The sequence below is a fragment of the Suncus etruscus genome, chromosome 4 (genome assembly GCF_024139225.1).
Source record: "Suncus etruscus isolate mSunEtr1 chromosome 4, mSunEtr1.pri.cur, whole genome shotgun sequence".
Taxonomy (NCBI): Eukaryota; Metazoa; Chordata; class Mammalia; order Eulipotyphla; family Soricidae; genus Suncus; species Suncus etruscus.
Window position 1 is genome coordinate 74,928,311 of NC_064851.1, and position 22,102 is coordinate 74,950,412.

Below are 22,102 nucleotides of genomic sequence, written 5' to 3' on the forward strand. Positions count from 1 at the left end.
TTCATTAGCTATTTAGCAATGTTTCAGTTATTTGAGAGATCTGTTGTCCGACATGGTGCCAGCAATTTACAATACTGTATTATACAAGTAAAACTATAAAGGCACCCAAGATGGTTCAAAGGGCTTAGCACAACTTTCACAGGCAGAAGACCTGGAATCATGTGGATTCCCCCAGCACCAGAACGTGTGGTAAAAAACAAAAATCAACAACAAAAAACTTTAAAGAGACCAAAATCTCATGTTAAATGTTACTTTCATAGTATAAAACAAAAACATTTAATAAAGAAAGCAAGAAAGCAAGCAAACAAGAAAGAAAGAAAGAAAGAAAGAAAGAAAGAAAGAAAGAAAGAAAGAAAGAAAGAAAGAAAGAAAGAAAGAAAGAAAGAAAGAAAGAAAGAAAGAAAGAAAGAAAGAAAGAAAGAAAGAGAAGGAAGGAAGGAAGGAAGGAAGGAAGGAAGGAAGGAAGGAAGGAAGGAAGGAAGGAAGGAAGGAAGGAAGGAAGGAAGGAAGGAAGGAAGGAAGGAAGGAAGGAAGGAAGGAAGGAAGGAAGGAAGGAAGCAAAGATAGTGGACAAATCACTGATCAATTGAAGGCTGGAAAATACTTCACCCATTTTTTGGAAAGACTTTTTAAAGTTGTCTTTATAGGTACTATGTTTTAATTCACAAAATCTCTCTTCCTTTCACTGATACAATTGTTATCCATCATGAATATATATATATATATATATATGTATACACACAATACCATAATTTCATATGAGGAACTAGAAATATAGTGCTAGAGTGGAACAGGAACAGGGAAATGACTTCCAGGAGAGGACCAGAATGGCAGGGGGAGAAGGGTGTGTAGGCAGTAAAGACAGCCAGGAGGAAGGGGGTCAAGGACAAAGCCAAAGAATAAGAGCACATTTCCTGCATGCACAGAACCCTGCATTTGATACACACCACTGCATAGATCCCTCCCTGAACAGTGCAGGGTCTAGCATTGTCCTGGGCTTCCAAACACAGGGAAGGTCCCAAAACAAAAATAGAAAATTAAGGGGAAAAAAGATGAGGTCAAGGCCTTGGCTTAGCCGCAGATCACTTCGCTGTGCATGTGAGAGGAAGCCCTGAATTCACTCTCCAGTACTCCATAAAAGGAGTCAGACAGAGATAATACAATAGGTAAGGTGCTAGCCTTGCATGTGGCTGACTTGGTTTTAATCCCTGGCACCTCACATGTTCCCAAGACTACCAAAAGTAAATCCGGAGTGCAGAGCCAGGAAAAAATACCCGAGAAGTGCTGGGTTTGAACCAAAATTAACAAACAACAAAAAGTTAAGCAGAAGAACTTGTGAAATACATTTCAGGCATGGAAATAACTTCTACTCTTCTCCAACACCAGTAAAAACTACAAATGGTAGTTTGTAGTAACTATAAATTACATCTCATACACTTTGAGAACTTTCTGCTGCAAATTATACACATATGTATGAGAGGTTAACTAAATGACTCATGTAAGTACAAGTAGATGTGGATGACCTTCTTAAAGCGAGGATTTTTAAGGCAAAGGGGTAGGGTGTGTTAAGAGAGGAAGGTCTGGTTGGAAACCAAAATGGAATGAGGGGGAAGGTGGCCCCTAGAGGTTGTAAAAGATCATACCTGTGAGGCCTCGCAGATTTAGAATGTAGAATTTGGGAAGGATTATCACTCTAAAGATACACCTCCATAAAAAAGCTTGTAGGCCAGGAAATAGTACAGAGGTTAGACCCATGCCAAGCAATGTCCTCTGAGCATCGCCAGGTGGAACTCTGGAGGCACCTCAGCACCCCTGGAATAGTCCACGGATCCCCTACACTGCTAGGCTGAGAGGCATCATATCTTCAGGATCTGGAGTAATGGCCTGGCTGGCTGAAAATCGTCAATACAAAGCTTGTGGGGCAGAAGCCATGGAGAAGATAAAAAAAAAGTTTATCCAAGGACAGGTCAGGAAGGATGAAAAAGTTACCTACTCTAAACATGTTTCCCAGAAAATGAGAAAGGGGGGATTTAAACTAAGTATTCAAATTTTAAAAATGTTTCAAAGTCACTAGAGAAAATCAAATTAGTGAAGTAGAAAAGGCAAACTGGGGCTGAGGGGATGGGTTATCCAGGCATGCTCAGGGACTTTCAGTGACCCCTGGTAATGCTTGTAGGGCCTACTGTGACACTGAGGATCACATCAGGGTAGGCTGCATTCCAGGACTTAAATCTGTACTATCTTTCTTGGTCTTTAAAGCTGGAAAATTAAGAATCGTATTAGAGCCATTGGCTGGGGGTGGGCAGCAGGAGAGGTCATGGGGAACACCTGGGGGATACTTGGGAGGATCATGTGGCCAAGGAATGAAGATAGGGCTCCTCTATGCAAAGTCCTTTAAGATATTCCCTACTATATTACAACTAACTGCTGCATTTGAGAAAAACAAAAAACAAAGACCACCCAAATGTCTGGCCAAACTAAAGAAGAAGTAGAAGAAATGTCAGAGATAATAAAATTAGAAATGAAAAAAAAGCTTATAGGCACAGACAGGAAGAATAAAGTCATGATAAAAAAATATCTCAAACCAAACAAAAATCTCAAACCACTAGTAAATTTTTTTGGGGGGCCACACCCGGTGACACTCAGGGATTACTCCTGGCTATGCACTCAGAAGTCGCTCCTGGCTTAGGGGACCATCTGGGATACCAGGGATCGAACCACAGTCCGTCCTAGGCTAGCGCTGGCAAGGCAGACACCTTACCTCTAGCACCACCACGCCGGCCCCACCACTAGTAAATTTTAAAATTTCAATGATATGGACAATTTGCTGGGAAGTACAAATTGATCCAAATGGAAGATGGGAACAAAGCAATAACCACAAAAGGAACTAAAAGAAAAGAGACCAAGAATTAAATGCAATAAGGGAATTTGTCCCAAACAGCTCTAAACATAAGGACTTTCAAATTATATGAAGATCATTTCCAAGTCATTTAAACTGCTCAATTATAAATGCAATTGCAGTCATTCATTAAGCATGTCTACCACTTTGCTGCACGGTTCAAAACCCATTACTTAATTTTCACCACAGTTCATACAGTGGTTTTCTCCATATTATAATTCAGAAAAAATGACAGCTTAGACTTAAAAAAAAAAAAAGACAAACTGATGCATACATTGTTTAAACTGTGAAGATTCAAGATTCAAACTTGCTTTTCTACTTCTAAAGCTTCTTAGTAAATTACTGCAATTATACATTAATGGTTTCCCCTAAACAGATTCCAAAATCCCTAAGGGTTCTCATTAGTGGCTAGCTGTAGGGGGTTGGGTGGGGGGGGGGGGATGAGCGAGCACAAGCAGGATATAAAAAGGTCTAGGCTAATAGAGGCAGAAAGTTAAGACATACCTAGTTTAGTGGTAGTGTATAATTCAAACCAGGCAGTAACAGGGACAAAACCAAGAAAGTAGGAGATTTTACAAAGCTTCAGAAAAATCAATTTGTACTCATGTGACTTTATTCTTCAAGTCTATAGCTAGCTTAGCAAATGGCAAGCTCATTTTCAAATGACAGCTTGTCCTAAAATATAGTACAGGACAATCCTGAAGTTTTCCCAGTGATGTATCCCTCCAATAGAGGGGTAAGCATGTTAATAACAGGGAAACATCTATTAGATGTTTTATAAATTAGATGCTTTACAAATTAAAGGTCTAATTCTAAGTCTCTAATCATGCCCAAACATTCTCTAGAGCATCTTCTTTGAGCTCTCTGTATCTTAAGATTTACCACTCAAGATACTTGGAAAACATATTTCTAAAACAAATTTCAAAGTACCGTAATCAAATGTTTCAAAGAGAGAGGTTGGGGGCCAAAGAAAGAAGGCAGGGAAGGCACTACTTGCAACAGTCAGATCCTCCAGCATCATTGGATGTGCATCAATCATATCATTGTTTCCCCCAAAAAGTTAAAGGTGGGCATTTGCATTTTTAGCAAGTGTCGCAGTGAATGTTTTGACTGGGTTGTGCCCTGGACATTGGGAAAAAAAGAAAAAGAAAAAAGTGGTGAATGGGATTAGGTATCTAAGTAAGAGAAAGATGAGGCTGGGAAGTCAGACTTATTATCTTAGCTATTTATTAATTTTGTTACAATTCTTCTAATGATACCACACTGATGTCAGTGTTTGTCACACAAAATCTTTACATTCAGAAGTTTCCAAATTGATTTGGCTAATTGTCTCTTACTCAGCAAAATTGCTCAACAACCAATTCCTTCTGGAATATACCTTCTCTAAGCTAACAGAAAATGTCCCCAATTGTACCTAGGGCCCCTATTGCTTGCCCTGGATCTTTTCAGCACTCTCAGGTGTATCAACCACTTTGGGGAGAATCACTGCTGACGAGGAAAGCAGAGCCAAGGAAGTGCTTACAAGGAAAGCACCAGTACTGAACAAACCAGCATTTTCAGCATCTCCTAGTCTTTGATATTGGACCTTTCCTTAACAATGAGCAGGCTGGAGCCAGAGCCATGACTCAAAATGTGGCTCAGTCTCCTTTTGGCCATGATCCCAGCAGCTTTGAAGCTAGCTAAGTCACTCTTCCTTCTCCAGTCTCTGGACCTCCAGGGTCAGAATGTGAATTCCTTGCTGTCTTGCTTTCACACTGGAGGCAGCAACCCCTCTCCCTTCAGAGTCCTCCATCCCTCTTAGGGGAGCTGTCCTGCAGCTTCTGAAGCCAGAGGATCCCCTATGCATCAATTAAATCTGTTTTTCATGGCTGCTTGACAAGCACAGTCTGGCTCCCTCTCCTGTGACATTTGTACACACAGTCACAGTGGTTCTGCTGGTCACCAATACCGTTAAACAATTCTGGGGACAAGAGGACAACAATCCTACTCTGAAGCACTAGAGTTATAGAGCTCCTGACCACACGACGTTTGGCTCCTTTAGTCCATTCATCAATTCCTGGTTGACCTTACTGGGCCAGAATCAATTTGGCATCCAATGTTTTGTTGTTGGAAGCCAGAAAAAGGAAGTAGATGGCTCTGCCCCTCAAACCTCCTCATCCTTGGGGTAAATCTACAGAGCAAAAGGAAGTTGTTCCCTAAGTTCCTATGTTGCAGTGTGATTTGTGAGAAGTATGTTTGTAAACTATACGAGGGCATATTTTCATGAGTAGTGGTAACACACTTCAGACTCTAAAGTCTTGGGGTTTGAGAGAATAGTGTAGTAAAATATTTATCTAAAGCATTTCCTATTTCTACTACAGAGGGAATGTGATTCTCAAGCCAGGTTCAAACATTAAGTGTGGAAGGATGAGTCCCAGTCCAGTATGACCAGTGGGGTTGACACAACACCAATTAAAAGGGACGCTACCACAGTTTTGAGATTGTCTGTGACCTAGTTTAAACACTTCACCTGGAACAAAGTCTACACTGAGAAGCACTATTAAGAGACTCATATGGTTTCTGTGGAAGTCACACCTAGCAATGTCCTACAAGGCAGGTAGGTAGCTTGGAAAGGTCTAAATTGTTCCTTTTTTTTTTTTTTTTTTTTTTTTTTTGACTCCCCTACAAATCGTAAAAGCCTCTAAGAGAAAAGGTTGTATTTCTGACTCAACTTCTGAAATTCGAAAAACAATTGTGAGGCCATAGCTATGGCAGATGGAATAACAGACTACTCAAGAAGTCACTTCTAGAAGGTTGTGCTATCAAACCAATAACAGAAAAGTCAAGAAAAAAAATCCCTTTTTGGAACTGCATAGTAACCAGAGAGCAAGACTTGACAAGAAAATCATTAGCACATTCCATGTGCCCCAGCATACACATAAGTCTCTTGAATCCCCTGCACATGAGGCTCATCTGTGGAATGAACAAGCTATACTTTTTTTTAAGACTATGGACAAGAGAAAAACCAACTTCATCAAAAAATGAGGCAAGGAGATAAATACTTAATCAAGGAAGACATACTGATCATTATAAGTATATGGAAAAACTGCTCTGCAACACATCAGGGAAATGCAAATCAAAACAATGAGCTATCATCTCACACCAAGTGGGAATGGCACACATCACAAAGAACAAACACAACTAGCTCTGTAGTTTTATTTTAGAAAACAGTGTGAACACTTTCAAAAAAAAATGTAAGCAATGCAATTCCACTTTTGGCATCTACCCCAAGGGTCCAAAGATTCTATTCAGAAAAGACATTTGTACTCCTAAGTTAACTGCAGCACTATTCACAATAGCTGACTTCTAGAAACAATTCAAAGTTCAAGAAGAGATGATCAGATAAAAAAAATCTATGGCATAAATACACAATGGAATATCATTCAGCTATAATAAAAGCAAATCTTCTGCTGCATAGATGGAACTGGAGAGAATCATGTAAAGCAATGTCAGATGGAGAGGATAAGATACAGAATGATCTCTGGATCAGATCCAAGTAAGATCCCAATGAGACACATCTCCAAGGGCCAGGAGACAGAAAATAAGAGAGACAAAGTAAGACAGTGTGGGTCATGGGGATCACCTGCTTGTCATGGAGAACAGGAACAAGTACCAAAGAAACATTTAGGCCATAAAAAAGATGAAGTCAGCTACATGCAAGCCAATGTCATTAGACTGGGTGTGTGTGTGTGTGTGCATACTACTGTTATTGGGATACTTTTCCAGTGACCTCAGGGTTAAAACATGGTGGTCTGATAAGTTTACTGAACTATCTACCCTGACCTAAAAAGAACAAGTTGGAAATGCCAGTTGAAAGAGAAGAATGGGCAGCCTATTGGGACCTGTTAGCTAAATTCTTCAATCTGACCACTGCTATATTAAATAAAGTCTTCAGGTGCAAACACTAGAATACTGGAGAGATTAGGGTCTGGAAGCAAATGGCAGTCTGGAAAATAATTCACACCTACATGCAAGAAGGGAGATAAAGGATTTTCAGGAGTTCCCCTACATCTATCTGCTCTTTGTTTCTATGAAGCAGCTAGTTCTCGGAGGTCCCACAATGAAGGAGAATGACTTCCACCCAATCCAAGTATTTAATCTGAGGGAAAATGACCACACCTGGAGGTGGGACCAGGCGGTCTCAACATCAATCCAAGGTGCTACATTCAAAGATGTTTCCAATCAATGAGTAATGAGGTATATACTGAGTGAGGTAAAATCAGACCAACCCCAGTAATCCCACATACTGAAAATCACTTTTAATGACACCTACCTCCCCCTCTGGCACCTTATGTTGAAAACTTCCTAGGTTTCCGGGTGACCTATTTAGACTGGTGAGATTGCACTATGGTTCACACCCTTCCAGGATACATGCTGAAGGCAAGTGCCTTCCTGCTCTATCATCTCTCCCACCCACAGTCTCGTATGTTTTTCTTCCTCCATATCCACATCTTGCCTGTCATTAAATTCTTCCAGTGCTACCTTCAAAATACACTTATAACTGAGACCTCTTTCAGGCCTGCCACCATCTTCCATCTGGGCTGGCTTTTCTATGGTTTTAGATTATATGTTTCTCATGCCTGACATGTTGGGAACCTACTAGGGCCAGAGAGAAGAGAGCTGGGCCAGTGGCACACAGTGCAGGGATCAAACTCCAGGTCCACAGTGCCAGGGATCAAACATACTAGGCATGTGACCTATCACTTGAGCTATATACCCCACCCCAGAATTGCACTCTTAACCATATCGATATTTTACCCCCTAAGGAAGCCAGGTTGATCTAATACGCAACTACATTACTTCTACTTGGCTTCAATATTGAATCTCCACAGCTGCCTACCCAAACCTGACCTATGCTGTCAAGTTCAATTGCTAAATTGGGTCTGCCTTGCCCTCTTTTTTTTGAAGCATCGTGATTTCATCATAAGTACCAGGCATACAATGTTCCATCATCAATCCTTCACCAGTGTCCACTCCCTCTACCGATGTCCCCATTTTCCCTTCTACCCCTTGGCCCCTATATGTCAGGTACCTTTATTATTTTCTTTTACAACCTATGTTTTTTTTTTTTTGTTTTTTTTTTTGGTTTTTGGGTCACACCCGATGACGCTCAGGGGTTACTCCTGGCTATGCGCTCAGAAGTCCCTCCTGGCTTGGGGGACCATATGGGATGCCGGGGGATCGAACCGCGGTCCATCCAAGGCTAGCGCAGGCAAGGCAGGCACCTTACCTCTAGCACCACCGCCCGGCCCCACAACCTATGTTTTAATAGATGCACCTTTTACTCCCTCAAGCAAAGTCACCATATTCTCCTTAAACACTAAACTTTGTGGGAACTGAAGATTCTTTTAAAATTTTCAGTTAAGGGGCAGGTGAGGTGGCACTAGAGGTAAAGTGTCTGCCTTGCAAGCGCTAGCCAAGGAAGGACCGCGGTTCGATCCCCGGTGTCCCATATGGTCTCCCCAAGCCAGGGGCAATTTCTGAGTGCTTAGCCAGGAGTAACCCCTGAGGATCAAATGGGTGTGGCCCGAAAAAAAAATTTTAGTTAAAAGTAATATCACCAAATAACATGTTGCTAGATCTCCTTATTTTTGAAGTGACCTTATTATTTCCCCTATAGTCTTCAAGCCTTCTTCAATTTCAAGTTTCTTCACTGTTATTACCTGGCAGGATGTTTCATGATTAAAGCTAAACATAAGAGCTACTCGCTGCATGTTTATTTTACACATACTTACTTTGTAGAATTCATTAATGCTAGTTTTTAGTTATTTTTTTTAGTTTTTAGTTATTAGTTTTTAGTTATTTTTTAGTTTTTAGTTAATTCTCTTACATTGTCTACTCATATAATTGACAGTCCAAAACTTTTTTTTCTTGGCCTCAAATTTTAGTTTATGTTCTACTGAAGTGTTCAAAGTTCAAAGGTTTGCAAACAAATCAAAGAAGTAGTGTTAATAAACATTCTAGCCTTGTACTTCAGTTGCTTTAATGAGAGGGGTCATCATGCTAAGGCAAATGTATTTCTATTTTAGGTTTTAAATTTTTATTTCATAGGATAATTATAGTTTAATATATTAGATATATTAGTAGTAGACTATTCTTAGTTTCTTGAGACAAATTGTGATTTTTTTTTTAAAAGTCTGCTGACTTTTGTATTCTTTACATCTATTACATTAAACGCTGGTCTCCAAATTCATTGTCTAATATGGTAGCCACCAGTCAATCTATGGTTGATCACTTGATATATGTGTGCTAAAACACATTGGATTTTTTTAAAATGAATATTCAATTTTTTGGGGGGGCCACATATGTTTATGCTCAGAGCTTACTCTTGGCTCTATGCTCAGTGCATAGAGTGGCAGTGCTCAGGACTCAAAACTGGGTCGGCTGCATGCTAAACAAGCAGCACACTACCTGCTGTACCATCATTTTGGCCTAAATGGTACCGTATTTGCCGGCATATAAGACGACCCCCTAATTTTGCAGTTAAAACATAGGTTTAGGCCTATATTCACTGTATCAAACAGAACGTTCTTGTGCTGCAACTGTATGTACCAGTGAGCCAATCACAACAAGCAAAAGTTCAAAGGATATTCTGTAATAGACTTCCTCTCTGACTCTGGCCAATCTGAGCAGACTTTTGACAGTGTAGATTCGGGTCCAGAACGTTGTCTAATTTTCATGCATAAAAAGCCTGCTTGGATTGGCTGAGTTAGAGAGGCGGTCCGAGCAGCCTTGCAGTGATTGGTGCAGGATCGAGTTGGAAAATTTGTTTTGTGGCAATATTCAGAAATTTTCGTTTAGCGGCATATTGAAACATTTTCGGGATATACTCGGCGTATAAGACGACCCCCGATTCGGTTGACTTCTTTTTTGTTTCAAAAGTCGTCTTATACGTCGGAAAATACGGTAAATATCTTAATGATATTTTATATTAATTACATTATGAATAATAATTTTTGAGCATTAAGTAAAATACAGTACTCCAATTCCACCTGGTTATTTTTTTTACTATTATCTCAACATGGCTACTGGAAAATCTGAAGCAGATATGCAGCACACTATCTGTATGTACTAAGCAGTTCTGGTATACTGTTTCATCTTTACAAAATCTCTTGAATTTTTGTATCAAGGTTAGTTTTATCTCTGAGAATCACTTGAGTTGAATAGACTCTTGAACCTGCTATAAAAGTTTTGAAGGCTTTGATAGCTTAAAGGGATTCATCCAGAATCAATGCCCTAAAACTGCTTCCGAGAATTTTGTTACAAATTTGCAGATGCTTTATAAACAAAAAGACTCGATGTTTCTGACAGCAGGGGCTGCCAGATATTAATAACCTCTATTAGATGCTAAACCAGGGGTCTCAAACCCAATTTACCTGGGGGCTGCAGGAGGCAAAGTCAGGGTGAGGCAGAGCCGCATAAGGGATTTCGCTTACCGAATATTCGCAATAAAAAATCGCATTAGTAAGAAAAAAATCGCAAAAAATTCTCATTAAACACTTGCATACCCCAAACGGAACTGCTCGGGGTATGCGAATGTTTAATGTGATTTTTTTCATACTAATGCGATTTTTATTGCGATTATTCGGTAAGCAAATAATCGCGAATACTGTGATATTTGAAGGCTAGCCGCGGGCCACAAAATGTTGTATGGAGGGCTGCAAATGGCCCGCAGGCCGCGAGTTTGAGACCCCTGTGCTAAACCAAAGGCTCCCAAACTTTGACAGGCCACACTCCCTTTTTAGAAATCTCTCAGTGGCCTTCTAGAAATCTACCTTCTTTCAGTGAATAAATACACCCATCTCACCTGAGGGTACTCCCACCTCCCTTAATCATTCCTCCACCAAGTGTGGGGGTGAATGTATGTGTGGATGTGTATGTATGTGTGGATGTGTTTGGGGTGGTATCACAAGCTTTAGGAAACACTATGCTAAACTGGAAATTAAAGACCTCCCATTAGTATTTCAGATTTCAGTGTAACAAAGGTACATATGGTCCTCCCTTCCTTACTAGTTTTCACCTGGAAAGGTAACAAGCACCTTTTCCCTTTCATTTCCGAAGCTATGTGAAAAGTCTCTTCTCTAGGGCTCACACCCTTTTGTGCTATAGGCTAAAGGTACCAGTAGGAAATGTCTTAATTACTTTCCAAATCTTTAGAGAATCACATGATCTGAACAGGATCTGACCCATCAGATACCAGACGACGTGAGAGCCTTGTCAGCCACAAGCAACAAAACAGAGCAATGAAGAGAGAATGCAGAACATGCATAGATGCCTGAGGACTAACCAGGTCAGCATGGGAATGAGGGTCCAGCCCAGAGTCCACATGACCACTACGAAGTCTTTCAGCAAATACAGACAGACATTCTTTTCATTTGTAATCCCAAAGCTCCTATTCCAGACTTTTTTCTTTTATTATTTTTTTAAATGTGAAGTGGTAACCACTTAGGTGCCACTCTTGGCTCCATCCATGCTTAGTGACCTCAAATATATTACTCATGCAGTCACTCAAAACAATGATCCTGTGATTTAATTTAGAGTCAGAGTTAAGAGGATGTTTAAAGCCAGAAAAGTACCTGGTTCAGTTAGCCTTCAAAGGAAGCTTTCCAATATTAACGAAAACAAGTCTATATTCTAGTATCATTCATTAGCTTCTGACAAATACCGAGTGTAGTATCATTAATTAGCAAAGTCTCATCCACTAATAAGTGGGTTAACATCCACAAATCTAGTCATTATCAAATAAAGAACAGCAAGAAGTATAATCATTAACACATAAAAAAGCACTCTGACACGGCTAAATCACTGTTATCATCAATGGTGAAGTAAGTCCAGGTTGCATCCAATACCCCAGAGCAGTGGTCGGGTAGCCACATGTGGCTCTTTACACTTTTAATTTGGCTCTTCTGTGTGCCGGGCGGCCGCTCCAGGAGTCAGGACTCTGCATCTAGCCTCTGTCAGTGCCCGCCCTGTGTGCACACAGCTCCAGTCGGGTCATGTGGTATCGGGGGGTGAGACTTTCTGTGCGTACCATCCTATGTATTTTCGGTTGTAAAAATGTGGCTCTCGGATCGGAGTGATAGCATGGAGGTAAGGCATCTGCCTCTCATGCAGAAGGTCGATGGATCAAATCCTGGCATCTCATATGGTCCCCTGAGCCTGCCAGGAGCGATTTCTGAGCATAGAGCCAAGAGTAACCCCTGAGTGCTACCGGGTGTGACCCAAAAACCAAAAAAAAAAAAAAAAAAGGGAGCTGGAGAGACAGCACAGCGGTAAGGCATTTGCCTTGCATGCGGAAGGTCACTGGTTGGAATCCCGGCATCCCATATGGTCCCCCGAGCCTGCCGGGGGCGATTTCTGAGCGTATAGCCAGGAATAACCCCTGAGCATTGCCGGGTGTGACCCAAAAACAAAAACAAACAACAAAAAAAAAAATGGGAGCTGGAGAGATAGCACAGCGGTAAGGCATTTGCCTTGCATGCGGAAGGTCACTGGTTGGAATCCCGGCATCCCCCGAGTATGGTCCCCCGAGTCTGCCGGAGGCGATTTCTGAGCGCAGAGCCAGGAATAACCCCTGAGCATTGCCGGGTATGACCCAAAAACCAAAAAAAAAAAAAAAAATGTGGCTCTCAAAATAAATTTCAATCGTGGTTTTGGCGAGATTTGGCTCAGTTGAAAAAAAAGGTTGCCGACCACTGCCCCAGAGTAGCTGAGAAACTTGGAGGCAATTTCCAAGAGCTACAGAGGCTCTCCATTCTCTCTCTTACTGCTTTGCACCCATCTTAGGTTACAAAGCACGGTAACTCTCTAAGCTCAGAGCATCTCTCTTTGCTCAGCCCTTGGTGTACAATCAAGGTCACCTATGGCAAAGCCAATCCCATCCCTGCCCCTGTTCCTTTCAACCTTCCCTGCTGCTCTATAGCTCCTGCCTACTTCCAAAGAAAACTAAATGTTTCTTGAGAATATCTACTTGTCTATCACCTAGCCCTAAAACCTAACACTTTTAAAAAGAAAAATGAAAACACAAAATACTGATGATTTCCACTCAGGAGATCTTTTTCTTTTCTGAAAACAAAAAATAACCTAGAAAAAAATACTGTAAATAGACAGGTGATATCTCTATTGGTGGTGTGTGCCATAGAATAGAGAAGATGGTCTTAGAGCTTCTATAACTGGCAGAGGAGGAGAGAAATGCTACAAAGAACTGGTGAGGAAAAAAAAAACAGCAAGAAAATAGGTGGGAACAAAGGAAGAAGAGAAAAATTATTGAGATTTATTTGAGCAGGTGACTTTTTCTGCCTCTGGTTTTTCCTCTTCCAGAGATCACTGTGGCTGGCTGAGCGCTTCACCCGTCTTTTTCCTATCAACTATTTCCCAAGGATAGGAAGGTAAAGAACGCTGCAATTTACTGACTAGGGAGAGAGGGATGGAGGTAGTAGTAGGGTAATTGGTAAAGGGAGAATCTCAATCCCACTGGCAAGGTTTATATTAAGAAAGAAAGTTTCCCTGGCCAACCCAAATTCAGGGAGCAGGTTTTCCAAGTCACAGGCCTTTAAAACACTAGAATCTAACCTTGTTTTGTCTGAAAAATTATTTTTTAATTTCAGTAAGAATCTAAGCAGAGACAAATTTCTAAAATGGTGATGTATTAAAATATGCATTCTTCATCTTCTTTTTACTACTATCTATACATGATTTTATATAAGAGAGTCAAGGAACTTGATACATCCAAAAATTAAAGACCATTCACTCAATTAAATTAAGTTAACCACATACAACAGACATAAATCAAGTATAAATCCTGGACACTCCAATGAGAGAAAATAAACTATGGGCTATGCCTTTTAAAGGCAACTTCCCATGAAATGAGACTTCCATTAAGATGCAATATGTTTCCCTAAAAAAAAGAGGAAAGCTTTGTATTTTCAGATCAAGCAGAAAATTCTCCTTCCAACCCCTTATTTCTATATGAGAACATTTTTATAAATTTTTATTATTGTTGCATTAAAATCAATAAGCAGAGGCTGGAGTGATAGCACAGCAGTAGGGCATTTGTTTTGCACACAGCTGACCCAGGATGAGCCTGGGTTCATCCCCAGCATCCCATACGGTCCCCCAAGACAGGAGCGATTTCTGAGTGAATAGCCAGGAGTAACCCCTTAGTATCATTGGGTGTGTCCCAGAAATCAAAAATGGAAAAATAAATAATAAAATCAATAAGCAATCAAAAACCAGTACTAAGTTCAAACCCATATTTGTTTAACATGAAGATTTTTTTCCCTTTGCAAAAAATGTTACCAGGCAATTATTCTTTCTTCACATAATTTTTCCTCTAAGTTTTCAATTTCCTCTAAGTAAAAAACAAAACAGAACAAAAAAACAACTGTTTTTCTAATATTTCCAATTTAACACATGGTTCCTAGTCTCATTATACACCATCAATGTCAGTGACAACAGTTATATGATCCTCTCATACCAACCCAAAAAAAGCTTCCTCTTTTCTCCATGAAACTAACTAAAATTTAGACCAACAAGTATGTCCACCATCTCTCAGTAAGAATATCAAGAAGGAGAAGCCAGAGACAGGCCTGGAGTTTTGAGATCTAGATGCTGGCTTCCCAGGACCTCATCTTTAATTCTGAGCACCAATTACCTTTGTCTGCTCACTGTCAGGGTCTTCAAGCCACACATAAGGGTCAGAGATTTTATGTCCATGGTAATCCTGTACCTGCAAAAGACAGAATTTAGCATCAGATTATTAGTGTTCTATTCCCAATAAAATATTTCCTGAATGCAATGAATAGGAAAGGGACAACTAAAAACACCCCCATTTCATGCACTAGCACCACATCGGCCCAAATTGCCCCAAGAATCAATGTTGGCAGGATTTCAGAGAAATCAAATCACCCTAAGAAAAAAGTTTTCACTGGAGATCTGAAAAGATAAACAAAGGGTCAGAAGGTGAAAGAAGCCTCTCCAAATTATCCTCAATTAAGGTTTCTTGTGTAAGAGGCCAGGAAGACCACCTGGGTCTGGGTTAAATTTTCAACATTTTTCGGGGATTGGGGGGTGTTTGAGCCACATCTGCCTATACTAACTTGCCCCTACATTCAGGGATTACTCTTGGTAGTGCTTATGGGACCATATGGGATGCCAGGAATAGACTGGCATAGGAATAGACTGGGTAGACTGCATAAAGGCAAATGTTCTACCCCGCTGTATTTTCAGTCCAACCTGTGGACTAAAGTTTTAATGACTTCTTGCTTTGTTCTATAAGAGCAGAAAGCACGGACTCTTCTTCAAGAAAAGCAAACATTTCCCTGGAGAAAGGATGTGCTGCTTCTACTGCTGGGAACATAATGAACACCAGGTTCAGAGGATCAGGCTTTGAAAGGGGCTTACAGCTGCCCACATCTGCAATCAGATGAGCAGGCACCTGGGGAATTATACACCTAGAAAAATGAGCAGCTAAACAGGAAACATTCAGGAACAGGTCTCATTAGAGACAACTGTCTGACAAGCATAAGTAAGTGTAAGATTAGACTGAAAATACTCCTGATGAGTCCTCATAAAATAACCATCTTGCCAGCCTTCGTCAAAATCTTCCTGAATTCTGGCTGATTGCTACTACTAACTGAAAGTTTTTTTATCATTTCTTCTCATCTGCAAGTCTTTTGCATTTTATACACTTTAAAGAGGTATTAAATATGCTTTAAGTAACCACCATTTCCTGATCAAAAGATCAGAAAATGTTAATGCTATGAAGCAATCAAAAATAAAATAAAATTAAAATGTGGCTAGAGTGATAGCACAGTGGGTAGGGCATTTGCCTTGCAGAAGGCTGACCCAGGTTTGATCCCCGGCATCCCATATGGCCCCCAAGCCTGCCAGGAGTGATTTCTGAGAGCAGAACCAGGAGTAAAACCCTGAGCACCACTGGGTGTGGCCCAAAAACCAAAAATAGAAACTAAAATAAAAGAAGGTTATGAGGCATCTCCCAATTCAACCTTTTTAGAGTCACAGGGATGAGATGTCAAAAAAAGGAGGGCTTCAAAGCCAAAAGTAATCTTCAATATCTTGTCCCCAAATATTCCTTAGAAGGGATGGATCAGATGCTTTATAAAAGTTCCTTGATTATGATGTTATACTAAAAATTCAGACACATCGACTTAGTGGAAGTGGAAAAGATTAACTGAAACGTTAATTTTATCACTAAGTGAAGGTGTTGCGAAGTGCCAGACCCAAAGTCAGAAACAATGAATATGCACTGTGGCACCCTGGAAGGGCAGGGATGAAACCCCTATCATACATTTTACAGAATGCAATTCAGGGAGGTTAATCAGGATAAAAACCTCAGATTTACTGTTAATCCAGGAATCATGGTGAGCTGAGAGGTTAATCAGAATAAAGACCCCAGACTTGCTAACCCAAGAATCATAGAGCTAAGCACAATGCCACAGACTTCAGCCATGTCTCATCCATCCCTTGGGATAAGATTATTACTAACATATTTGCCAGACAAAGAAACCAAATCTGGAGAGCAAGAGCTCTGCAAATACAGGTAGTTAAAAAGAGAAGATCTGTGATTCACCCTAAGCTGACCCTTAAGTCTGAGGATTTAACTTCTGGTTAATGAGCTGAGCCAGGTGGCTGAGTCCGACCCTAACTCAAACCCCGGGATGATGCCGTGAACCTCCTCAGCTGGTTTATTAAGAGGGAAATGCCACCCAACCCCTCCAGAATCAGTATCAAGGTCCAGACACACTGCACTCAGTGACTGACCAGGCATTTTAAATCAGAACAAGAAACAGATGCCAGGACAATCCGACAGACAATCTCAGAGCCAAGACACCTCTTCTATGTTTCTTTCAGAAAACAGTAGCCTAGAGATGGGTGGTCTCTGCCATATGCCCGAAATTGAAATTATGCCATATCTAATGCTCTCATCAGTGATCAAGCAAGCCCTCAAGATGCTTTAAAACTAAATACTCGGGTAAGTCAGTCAGGATTTCGTCTGTGCTAACTTTCCAACAACTCAGAATAAAGGGCAGACTTGAATTTGCAGCAGACAGGTCAACCACACCTATCCTTGCTAGATTTTCTTGTTTCTATTTCCAATCTACCAATTTAAATTAATCCACCCATGAAGCTCTAGACACAGTCCCGCTAGCCTGCAAATAAATGTAATTGTTAAGGCCTGTTTAATGGTTTTATTTCGGTGACACAGAAGCCAGGAATACATTCTTACCTTAACCACCTGGCCAACTTCTGAGCTCAATTCACATATTATCTCTTCCCTTATAAATTAAGCCCATATACTACGTTCTCATCTTATCCAATACTCTTTTTTGGGGGGAGGTGTCCCCACCTGAGCTCTGGCATCACACCTGGCCAGCTCGGCAAGGGCCCCAACAACTGTACTATAACTCTTGCCCAGACATACTCAATCCGTGTGCCAGGCCCGAGTTTTCTGACAGCAGTATCTAAGAAGTGCTATTTCAGCTCCTTAGGGAAGGACGAGCTCTCTCGACCAACCAGGGTCACAAGCTCCTGTTTGGGAGACAGCCAGCCAGTCTGGGGCTAACAGATCTCCAAAACATGCTTTGAAGAAACAGGACTCCCTCCTAGAAATTCAGCTACAATTTGAACAAAGGCCTAACTAAGACCAGGGCTTAGCAATCAGGCCCCTGAGAGACCACGTAGGCTGAGATAATAGACAAAGTGGATCCCAGAACCCAGTATGGCCAGGACTGTCCTTTGGCTCTAAGGCTTAGAGTTTTCATAATTTCTTGAGTGAGAAAAATTCAGAGTATTAAAATTGATAGTTTATCCTTCCAAGTTCATGGCTCATCATCTCTTTCATCATATTCATAAAGTCTTCACTCAACTCCTTGAGGAATATTAAGAGGAGAAATGAATTGCAGGAATTTTGTAACCCAGAGGAGAGAAAAATGAAGCATCCCACTCCCACAACTCTAAAACTGAACTTATCAAACCACATAAGAATTTCTATTTTTATCTATCCTGAAAATTCAGATCACCAAGCATCCAAAGAGACACATCCTTTCATGACTAAAGTCTGGTGGTGCTCTGCTGCAGACCTGAAGCACTATATGAATGAAGAAATAAGGTTGCAGAGAGGATCTTACTGCAGACCCCAGAGGTTAACTAAGACAGCCCTAATATAAGAGGAAAAAAACCTGAACATGTAAGTGATATTCCAGAGGGCATCCAGATACTGAGTGACACATCCAGAACTAGCACTCAGGTCTTCTTACTTGGTCTGTCCTCATCTCTACTCCACCAGGATCACTTTCCACCCAGGTACAAATAAACGACCCTTTGAACCACAAGTAGCAGCGTTGTCAGGGCTTTTAGATTAAGTTAATAAGCTGTAAATAGACCATGGTGACCCTGGGAGTGGTCCAGTGAAGTCTCCACACATACACATACACATACATACATACATACATATATATACACACACAGTGGTCCAGTGAAGTCTCCACACATAAACACACACACACACATACACACATACACACACACACACACACACACACACACACACACACACACACACACACGTAACCTCAAAAATTTGACCAGTCCTCAGAGAACCATGCCTACATCATTTGAATCCACTCCAAACGAACAGGCCAAATGAATTTTTTAAACGCAAAAGGTATTTGCCCAGAATTCTCCCCTCCAGATCTCCACTGGGTTACACAAATATGAGCTAAAACTGCAAACTTCCGAGCAAGGTCATGTTTCTTCCTTCTCAAAGCCTTCTAGAATTCGAGTACCATCAACGAACGATCTCCCCATAAGAATCCCCTTCCTTCGTGTTGGGGGGAAAACTTGGGAGGAGTCCGACAAAGCCGTGGGGTCTCGACTCCGCCTTCCACAGCCTCAGTCAGGCTCATCATCCCGGTTTGGGTTTTCTCCCCTGGGCCCCAACTCCAAGTCCAGCTCTAGCTCCAGCTCCGGATCTGGGGGGCCGGGGTGACTCCCCAATAACACAATGCAATTGGGAATGCAATGAATGAACTTCGACTCTTAAGTCTATTTTTTCCTCCTTTTTCCACGTGCAAGTGGTAAAAGTTTGATTTCGTCTTTCCGGTGGGGGGGTATGGATGGGGGGGGCCTCCTGGGCACGGGGGTACCCCCTCCCCATCTTTCAGGAGAGCCCCTCCCGGGCACAAGCAGGGACACGCTCCGTGCGCCCACTCCCTCCTGGGCGACGAGTGCTGCGCCCTGGGGCGTGTGCCGGGCCCCCGCGGGTGCTAGGACGCGGACACGCGTGGCAGGGCGCCCCGGGGCGGGAGTGAGGGGCTCCTGCGCTGAGCCTGCAGAGGGGACAGGCGCCGGGGCTGGGTGGGCACGGGAGGGAACCCCGAACCCCCCCAGCTCGGTTCTGCCAAACAAAGGCCGGGGGGAGGGGAGGGGAGGAGCGGGGCTGCGGGCGGCGCCCACCCTCGCGGAGCCGGGCTGCGGGGCCCCCGCAGGGAAGGGGCCGGGGTGCGACTCACGGAGCTCTCGTCGCGGTACACGTCGGGGTACTGGAAGGAGGACAGCATGGCTGGGCGGGCAGGCCAGGAGGGGCGGCGTGCGGGGCGCAGGCTCCGGGAGCAGAGAGAGAGAAAGCCAGAAAGGGGCGAGCGAGCCCGGCAGAGCAGAGCCAGCAGGACGCGGCTGGGATGCGCGCAGGAGGCCGGGCGGGCGGGCGGGCGGGCGGACGGCGGCGGGCTCCGGGCGGGCGGGCGGGCGGGCGGGCGACCGATGGGGAGGGAACACGCGGAGCTCCCGGGAAGCAGGAAGCAGCTGTCGGCGCGGCCTGGAGCCCCTCCTCGGCGGGCGGGCCCAGAGGCGGCAAGAGGGAGCGGGGCTCCGTCAGCGGCGGAGCAACCTGGCTGGACAGCTCCCTCTGCAGTAGCGCCGAAGTGCAGCAACCTCCTGGCACCCGGGAGCCGGAGCTCTGGCACTCGGCAGCAGCAGCAGCGGCGAGCAGCAGCTGGCACCCGAGAGTCCTACGATAGGGAAACCTGCAACCCAGCCGCTGCACCCAGCTCTTGCACCGGCTCCTGCACCCAGCTCCTGCACCCAGCTTGCTCCGGGCCGTACCCAAGTCTAGCCTCGGCCCGGGAGCGTTGGACCACGCAGGGCTCAGAGGTCGTCGGATCCCCAGGTCTTCTTCCCCCCAAAGACCACCAAGCCTCGCTGCCTTCTTCTCCCTGCCTCCTCACCCCCAGCCTCTCTGCTGGCCACCAGGGGAATGAAGTGGCAGGGTTTGCTTTTTTTAGGGAGGCAGAGGACTATCCGCCTCCCTTCTTCCCACCCCGCCCTTTTTTCTTTTTCTTTTTTTCTGGCTTTGTGGATGAAACAAACCAAATCACTTCGGAGAGATGAGGAGAAAAAATCACATTTAAGGACTTAGAGTCCAAAGGAAAAGACGGTTTATAGCCAAAGCTAAGGAATTAAAGGAGCCTGAAGGGTCCAAGGAGAGAGGGGCCTCAAATAATTAAAAAAAAAAAAAAAAAACCCAAACCCTGCTTTAAATAAAGAAAACTGACTTCTAGAAAAAAAATATTTTTAGAATTTGCTAAATCTGGGTAAATTAAGAAATTGCCCAAATCTGTATGATCTTTTTTGTGTTTGATTGGGGCCACGCCCTGATGGTCATCGGGGGTTTCTTCCAGCTCAGTTCTGGGAGCATGTACTACACCTATCTCTCCAGCAGGAGTTATCCGGTTTGTTGTTGTTTTCTTTCTAGAAAGGACCCTAAATCTATGTCATCTTCCTTTAGGTTTGAGAGCCGAATCCTGCCAATGATGAGGTGTGGGAGAAAGGAGTTTAGAGTTTAGAGGGGCAGCCCGGATGAACTTTAGCTGGAAGCATGCAGTGCACACATTAGCTCTTTGAACTATTTCTGATTTTTATATGTTGTTCGTTTGGTTTTGTGGTCACACCAGCGGTGCTCAGGGCTTATTCCTGGCTCTGCACTCAGGTATCGCCCCTAGCACTACTCAGGGGCCAAATGGAGTACAGGGGACTGCATGTTGCATGCAAGGCAAGTGCTCTACCCACATTGTACTATTTATCTGGTCCCTCTTTGAGAGCTGTTTATATCTATACCTGTTGTAATAATTATTCATTATTGAGTCCTGGTGTTGTGGATGGTGGTGAGGCCTTTCTCTTCTCAGGCCAACACCTGCAGCTCCTTCAGCTGGTGAGTCTGTAGGGGCACGATGATGGCAAAGAAATGACCCACAGGCAGTCAGTTGAAGTTTCAGGAGAAATCCAGCTTTATTACAAGGTGCTCAGGGCTTACCCTTGGTTCTGCGCTCAGAAGTTGCTCCTGGTAGGCTTAAGGGACCATATGGGATGCCGGGAATTGAACCCAAGTCTGTCCTGGTGTCCTGGGTAAACCATGTGCAAGGCAAATGCCCTACCTCTGTGCTATCACTCTGGCCTCCATTCTTTTTTTAATTAGCTTCCCAATTCTATGCTTCATATATAATCGAGTGTTTTTAAGCATTTTCTAGTTCTGTTCCTTAGCTATCTGCACTATCCATGTGACTGGTTACACTACAACCTTAATGGGTTCAAAGAATTCTAATATTCTTTGATACTTAGTGACAAATTAAGTGAAGATGTAGGAAACTCAAAACTAACTCTAGAAATAAGAGTGAAATTCCTAAAACCAGGGAGACAGCACAGAGGTTAGGGTGCTTCAGTTTGCTTCCCAGAACCACTCCCTCCCCAGTACTGTCAGGGCTAACACTGGAGGCCACAAGCACTAATGAAGTGTTGGGGCCCGGAGAGATAGCACAGCGGCGTTTGCCTTGCAAGCAGCTGATCCAGGACCAAAGGTGGTTGGTTCGAATCCCGGTGTCCCATATGGTCCCCCGTGCCTGCCAGGAGCTATTTCTGAGCAGCCAGGAGTAACCCCTGAGCACCGCCAGGTGTGGCCCAAATACAAAAAACAAAACAAAACAAAACAAAACAAAACATCTGCTGCCTGCAAGAAACACACCTAAAAGATCAAGATAAACACAGGCTAAAAATAAAAGGATGAAAATTAATTATTTAAGTCAGTGGAAAACAAAACAAGAAAAGCTAGTACAGCCATTCATATATGAGACCAGATTGCATTCAACCTCA

At 42.9% G+C, this 22,102-nt stretch overlaps 1 protein-coding gene across 1 annotated transcript in view; it reads right to left on the bottom strand.

Moving 5' to 3' along the window:
• Nucleotides 1-19,647, bottom strand: part of PREP (prolyl endopeptidase) — a 129,416-nt gene extending 109,769 nt beyond the window's left edge. Inside the window, exons 1-2 of the mRNA XM_049771175.1 lie at nt 19,471-19,647; nt 14,592-14,666 (exon numbers count right to left, since the gene is read on the bottom strand). Coding sequence (XP_049627132.1) covers nt 14,592-14,666; nt 19,471-19,518 — 123 coding nt within the window. The 5' untranslated portion in view covers nt 19,519-19,647. The remainder of the gene's footprint in view (nt 1-14,591; nt 14,667-19,470) is intronic.
• Between the last annotated feature and the right edge of the window lie 2,455 nt (nt 19,648-22,102).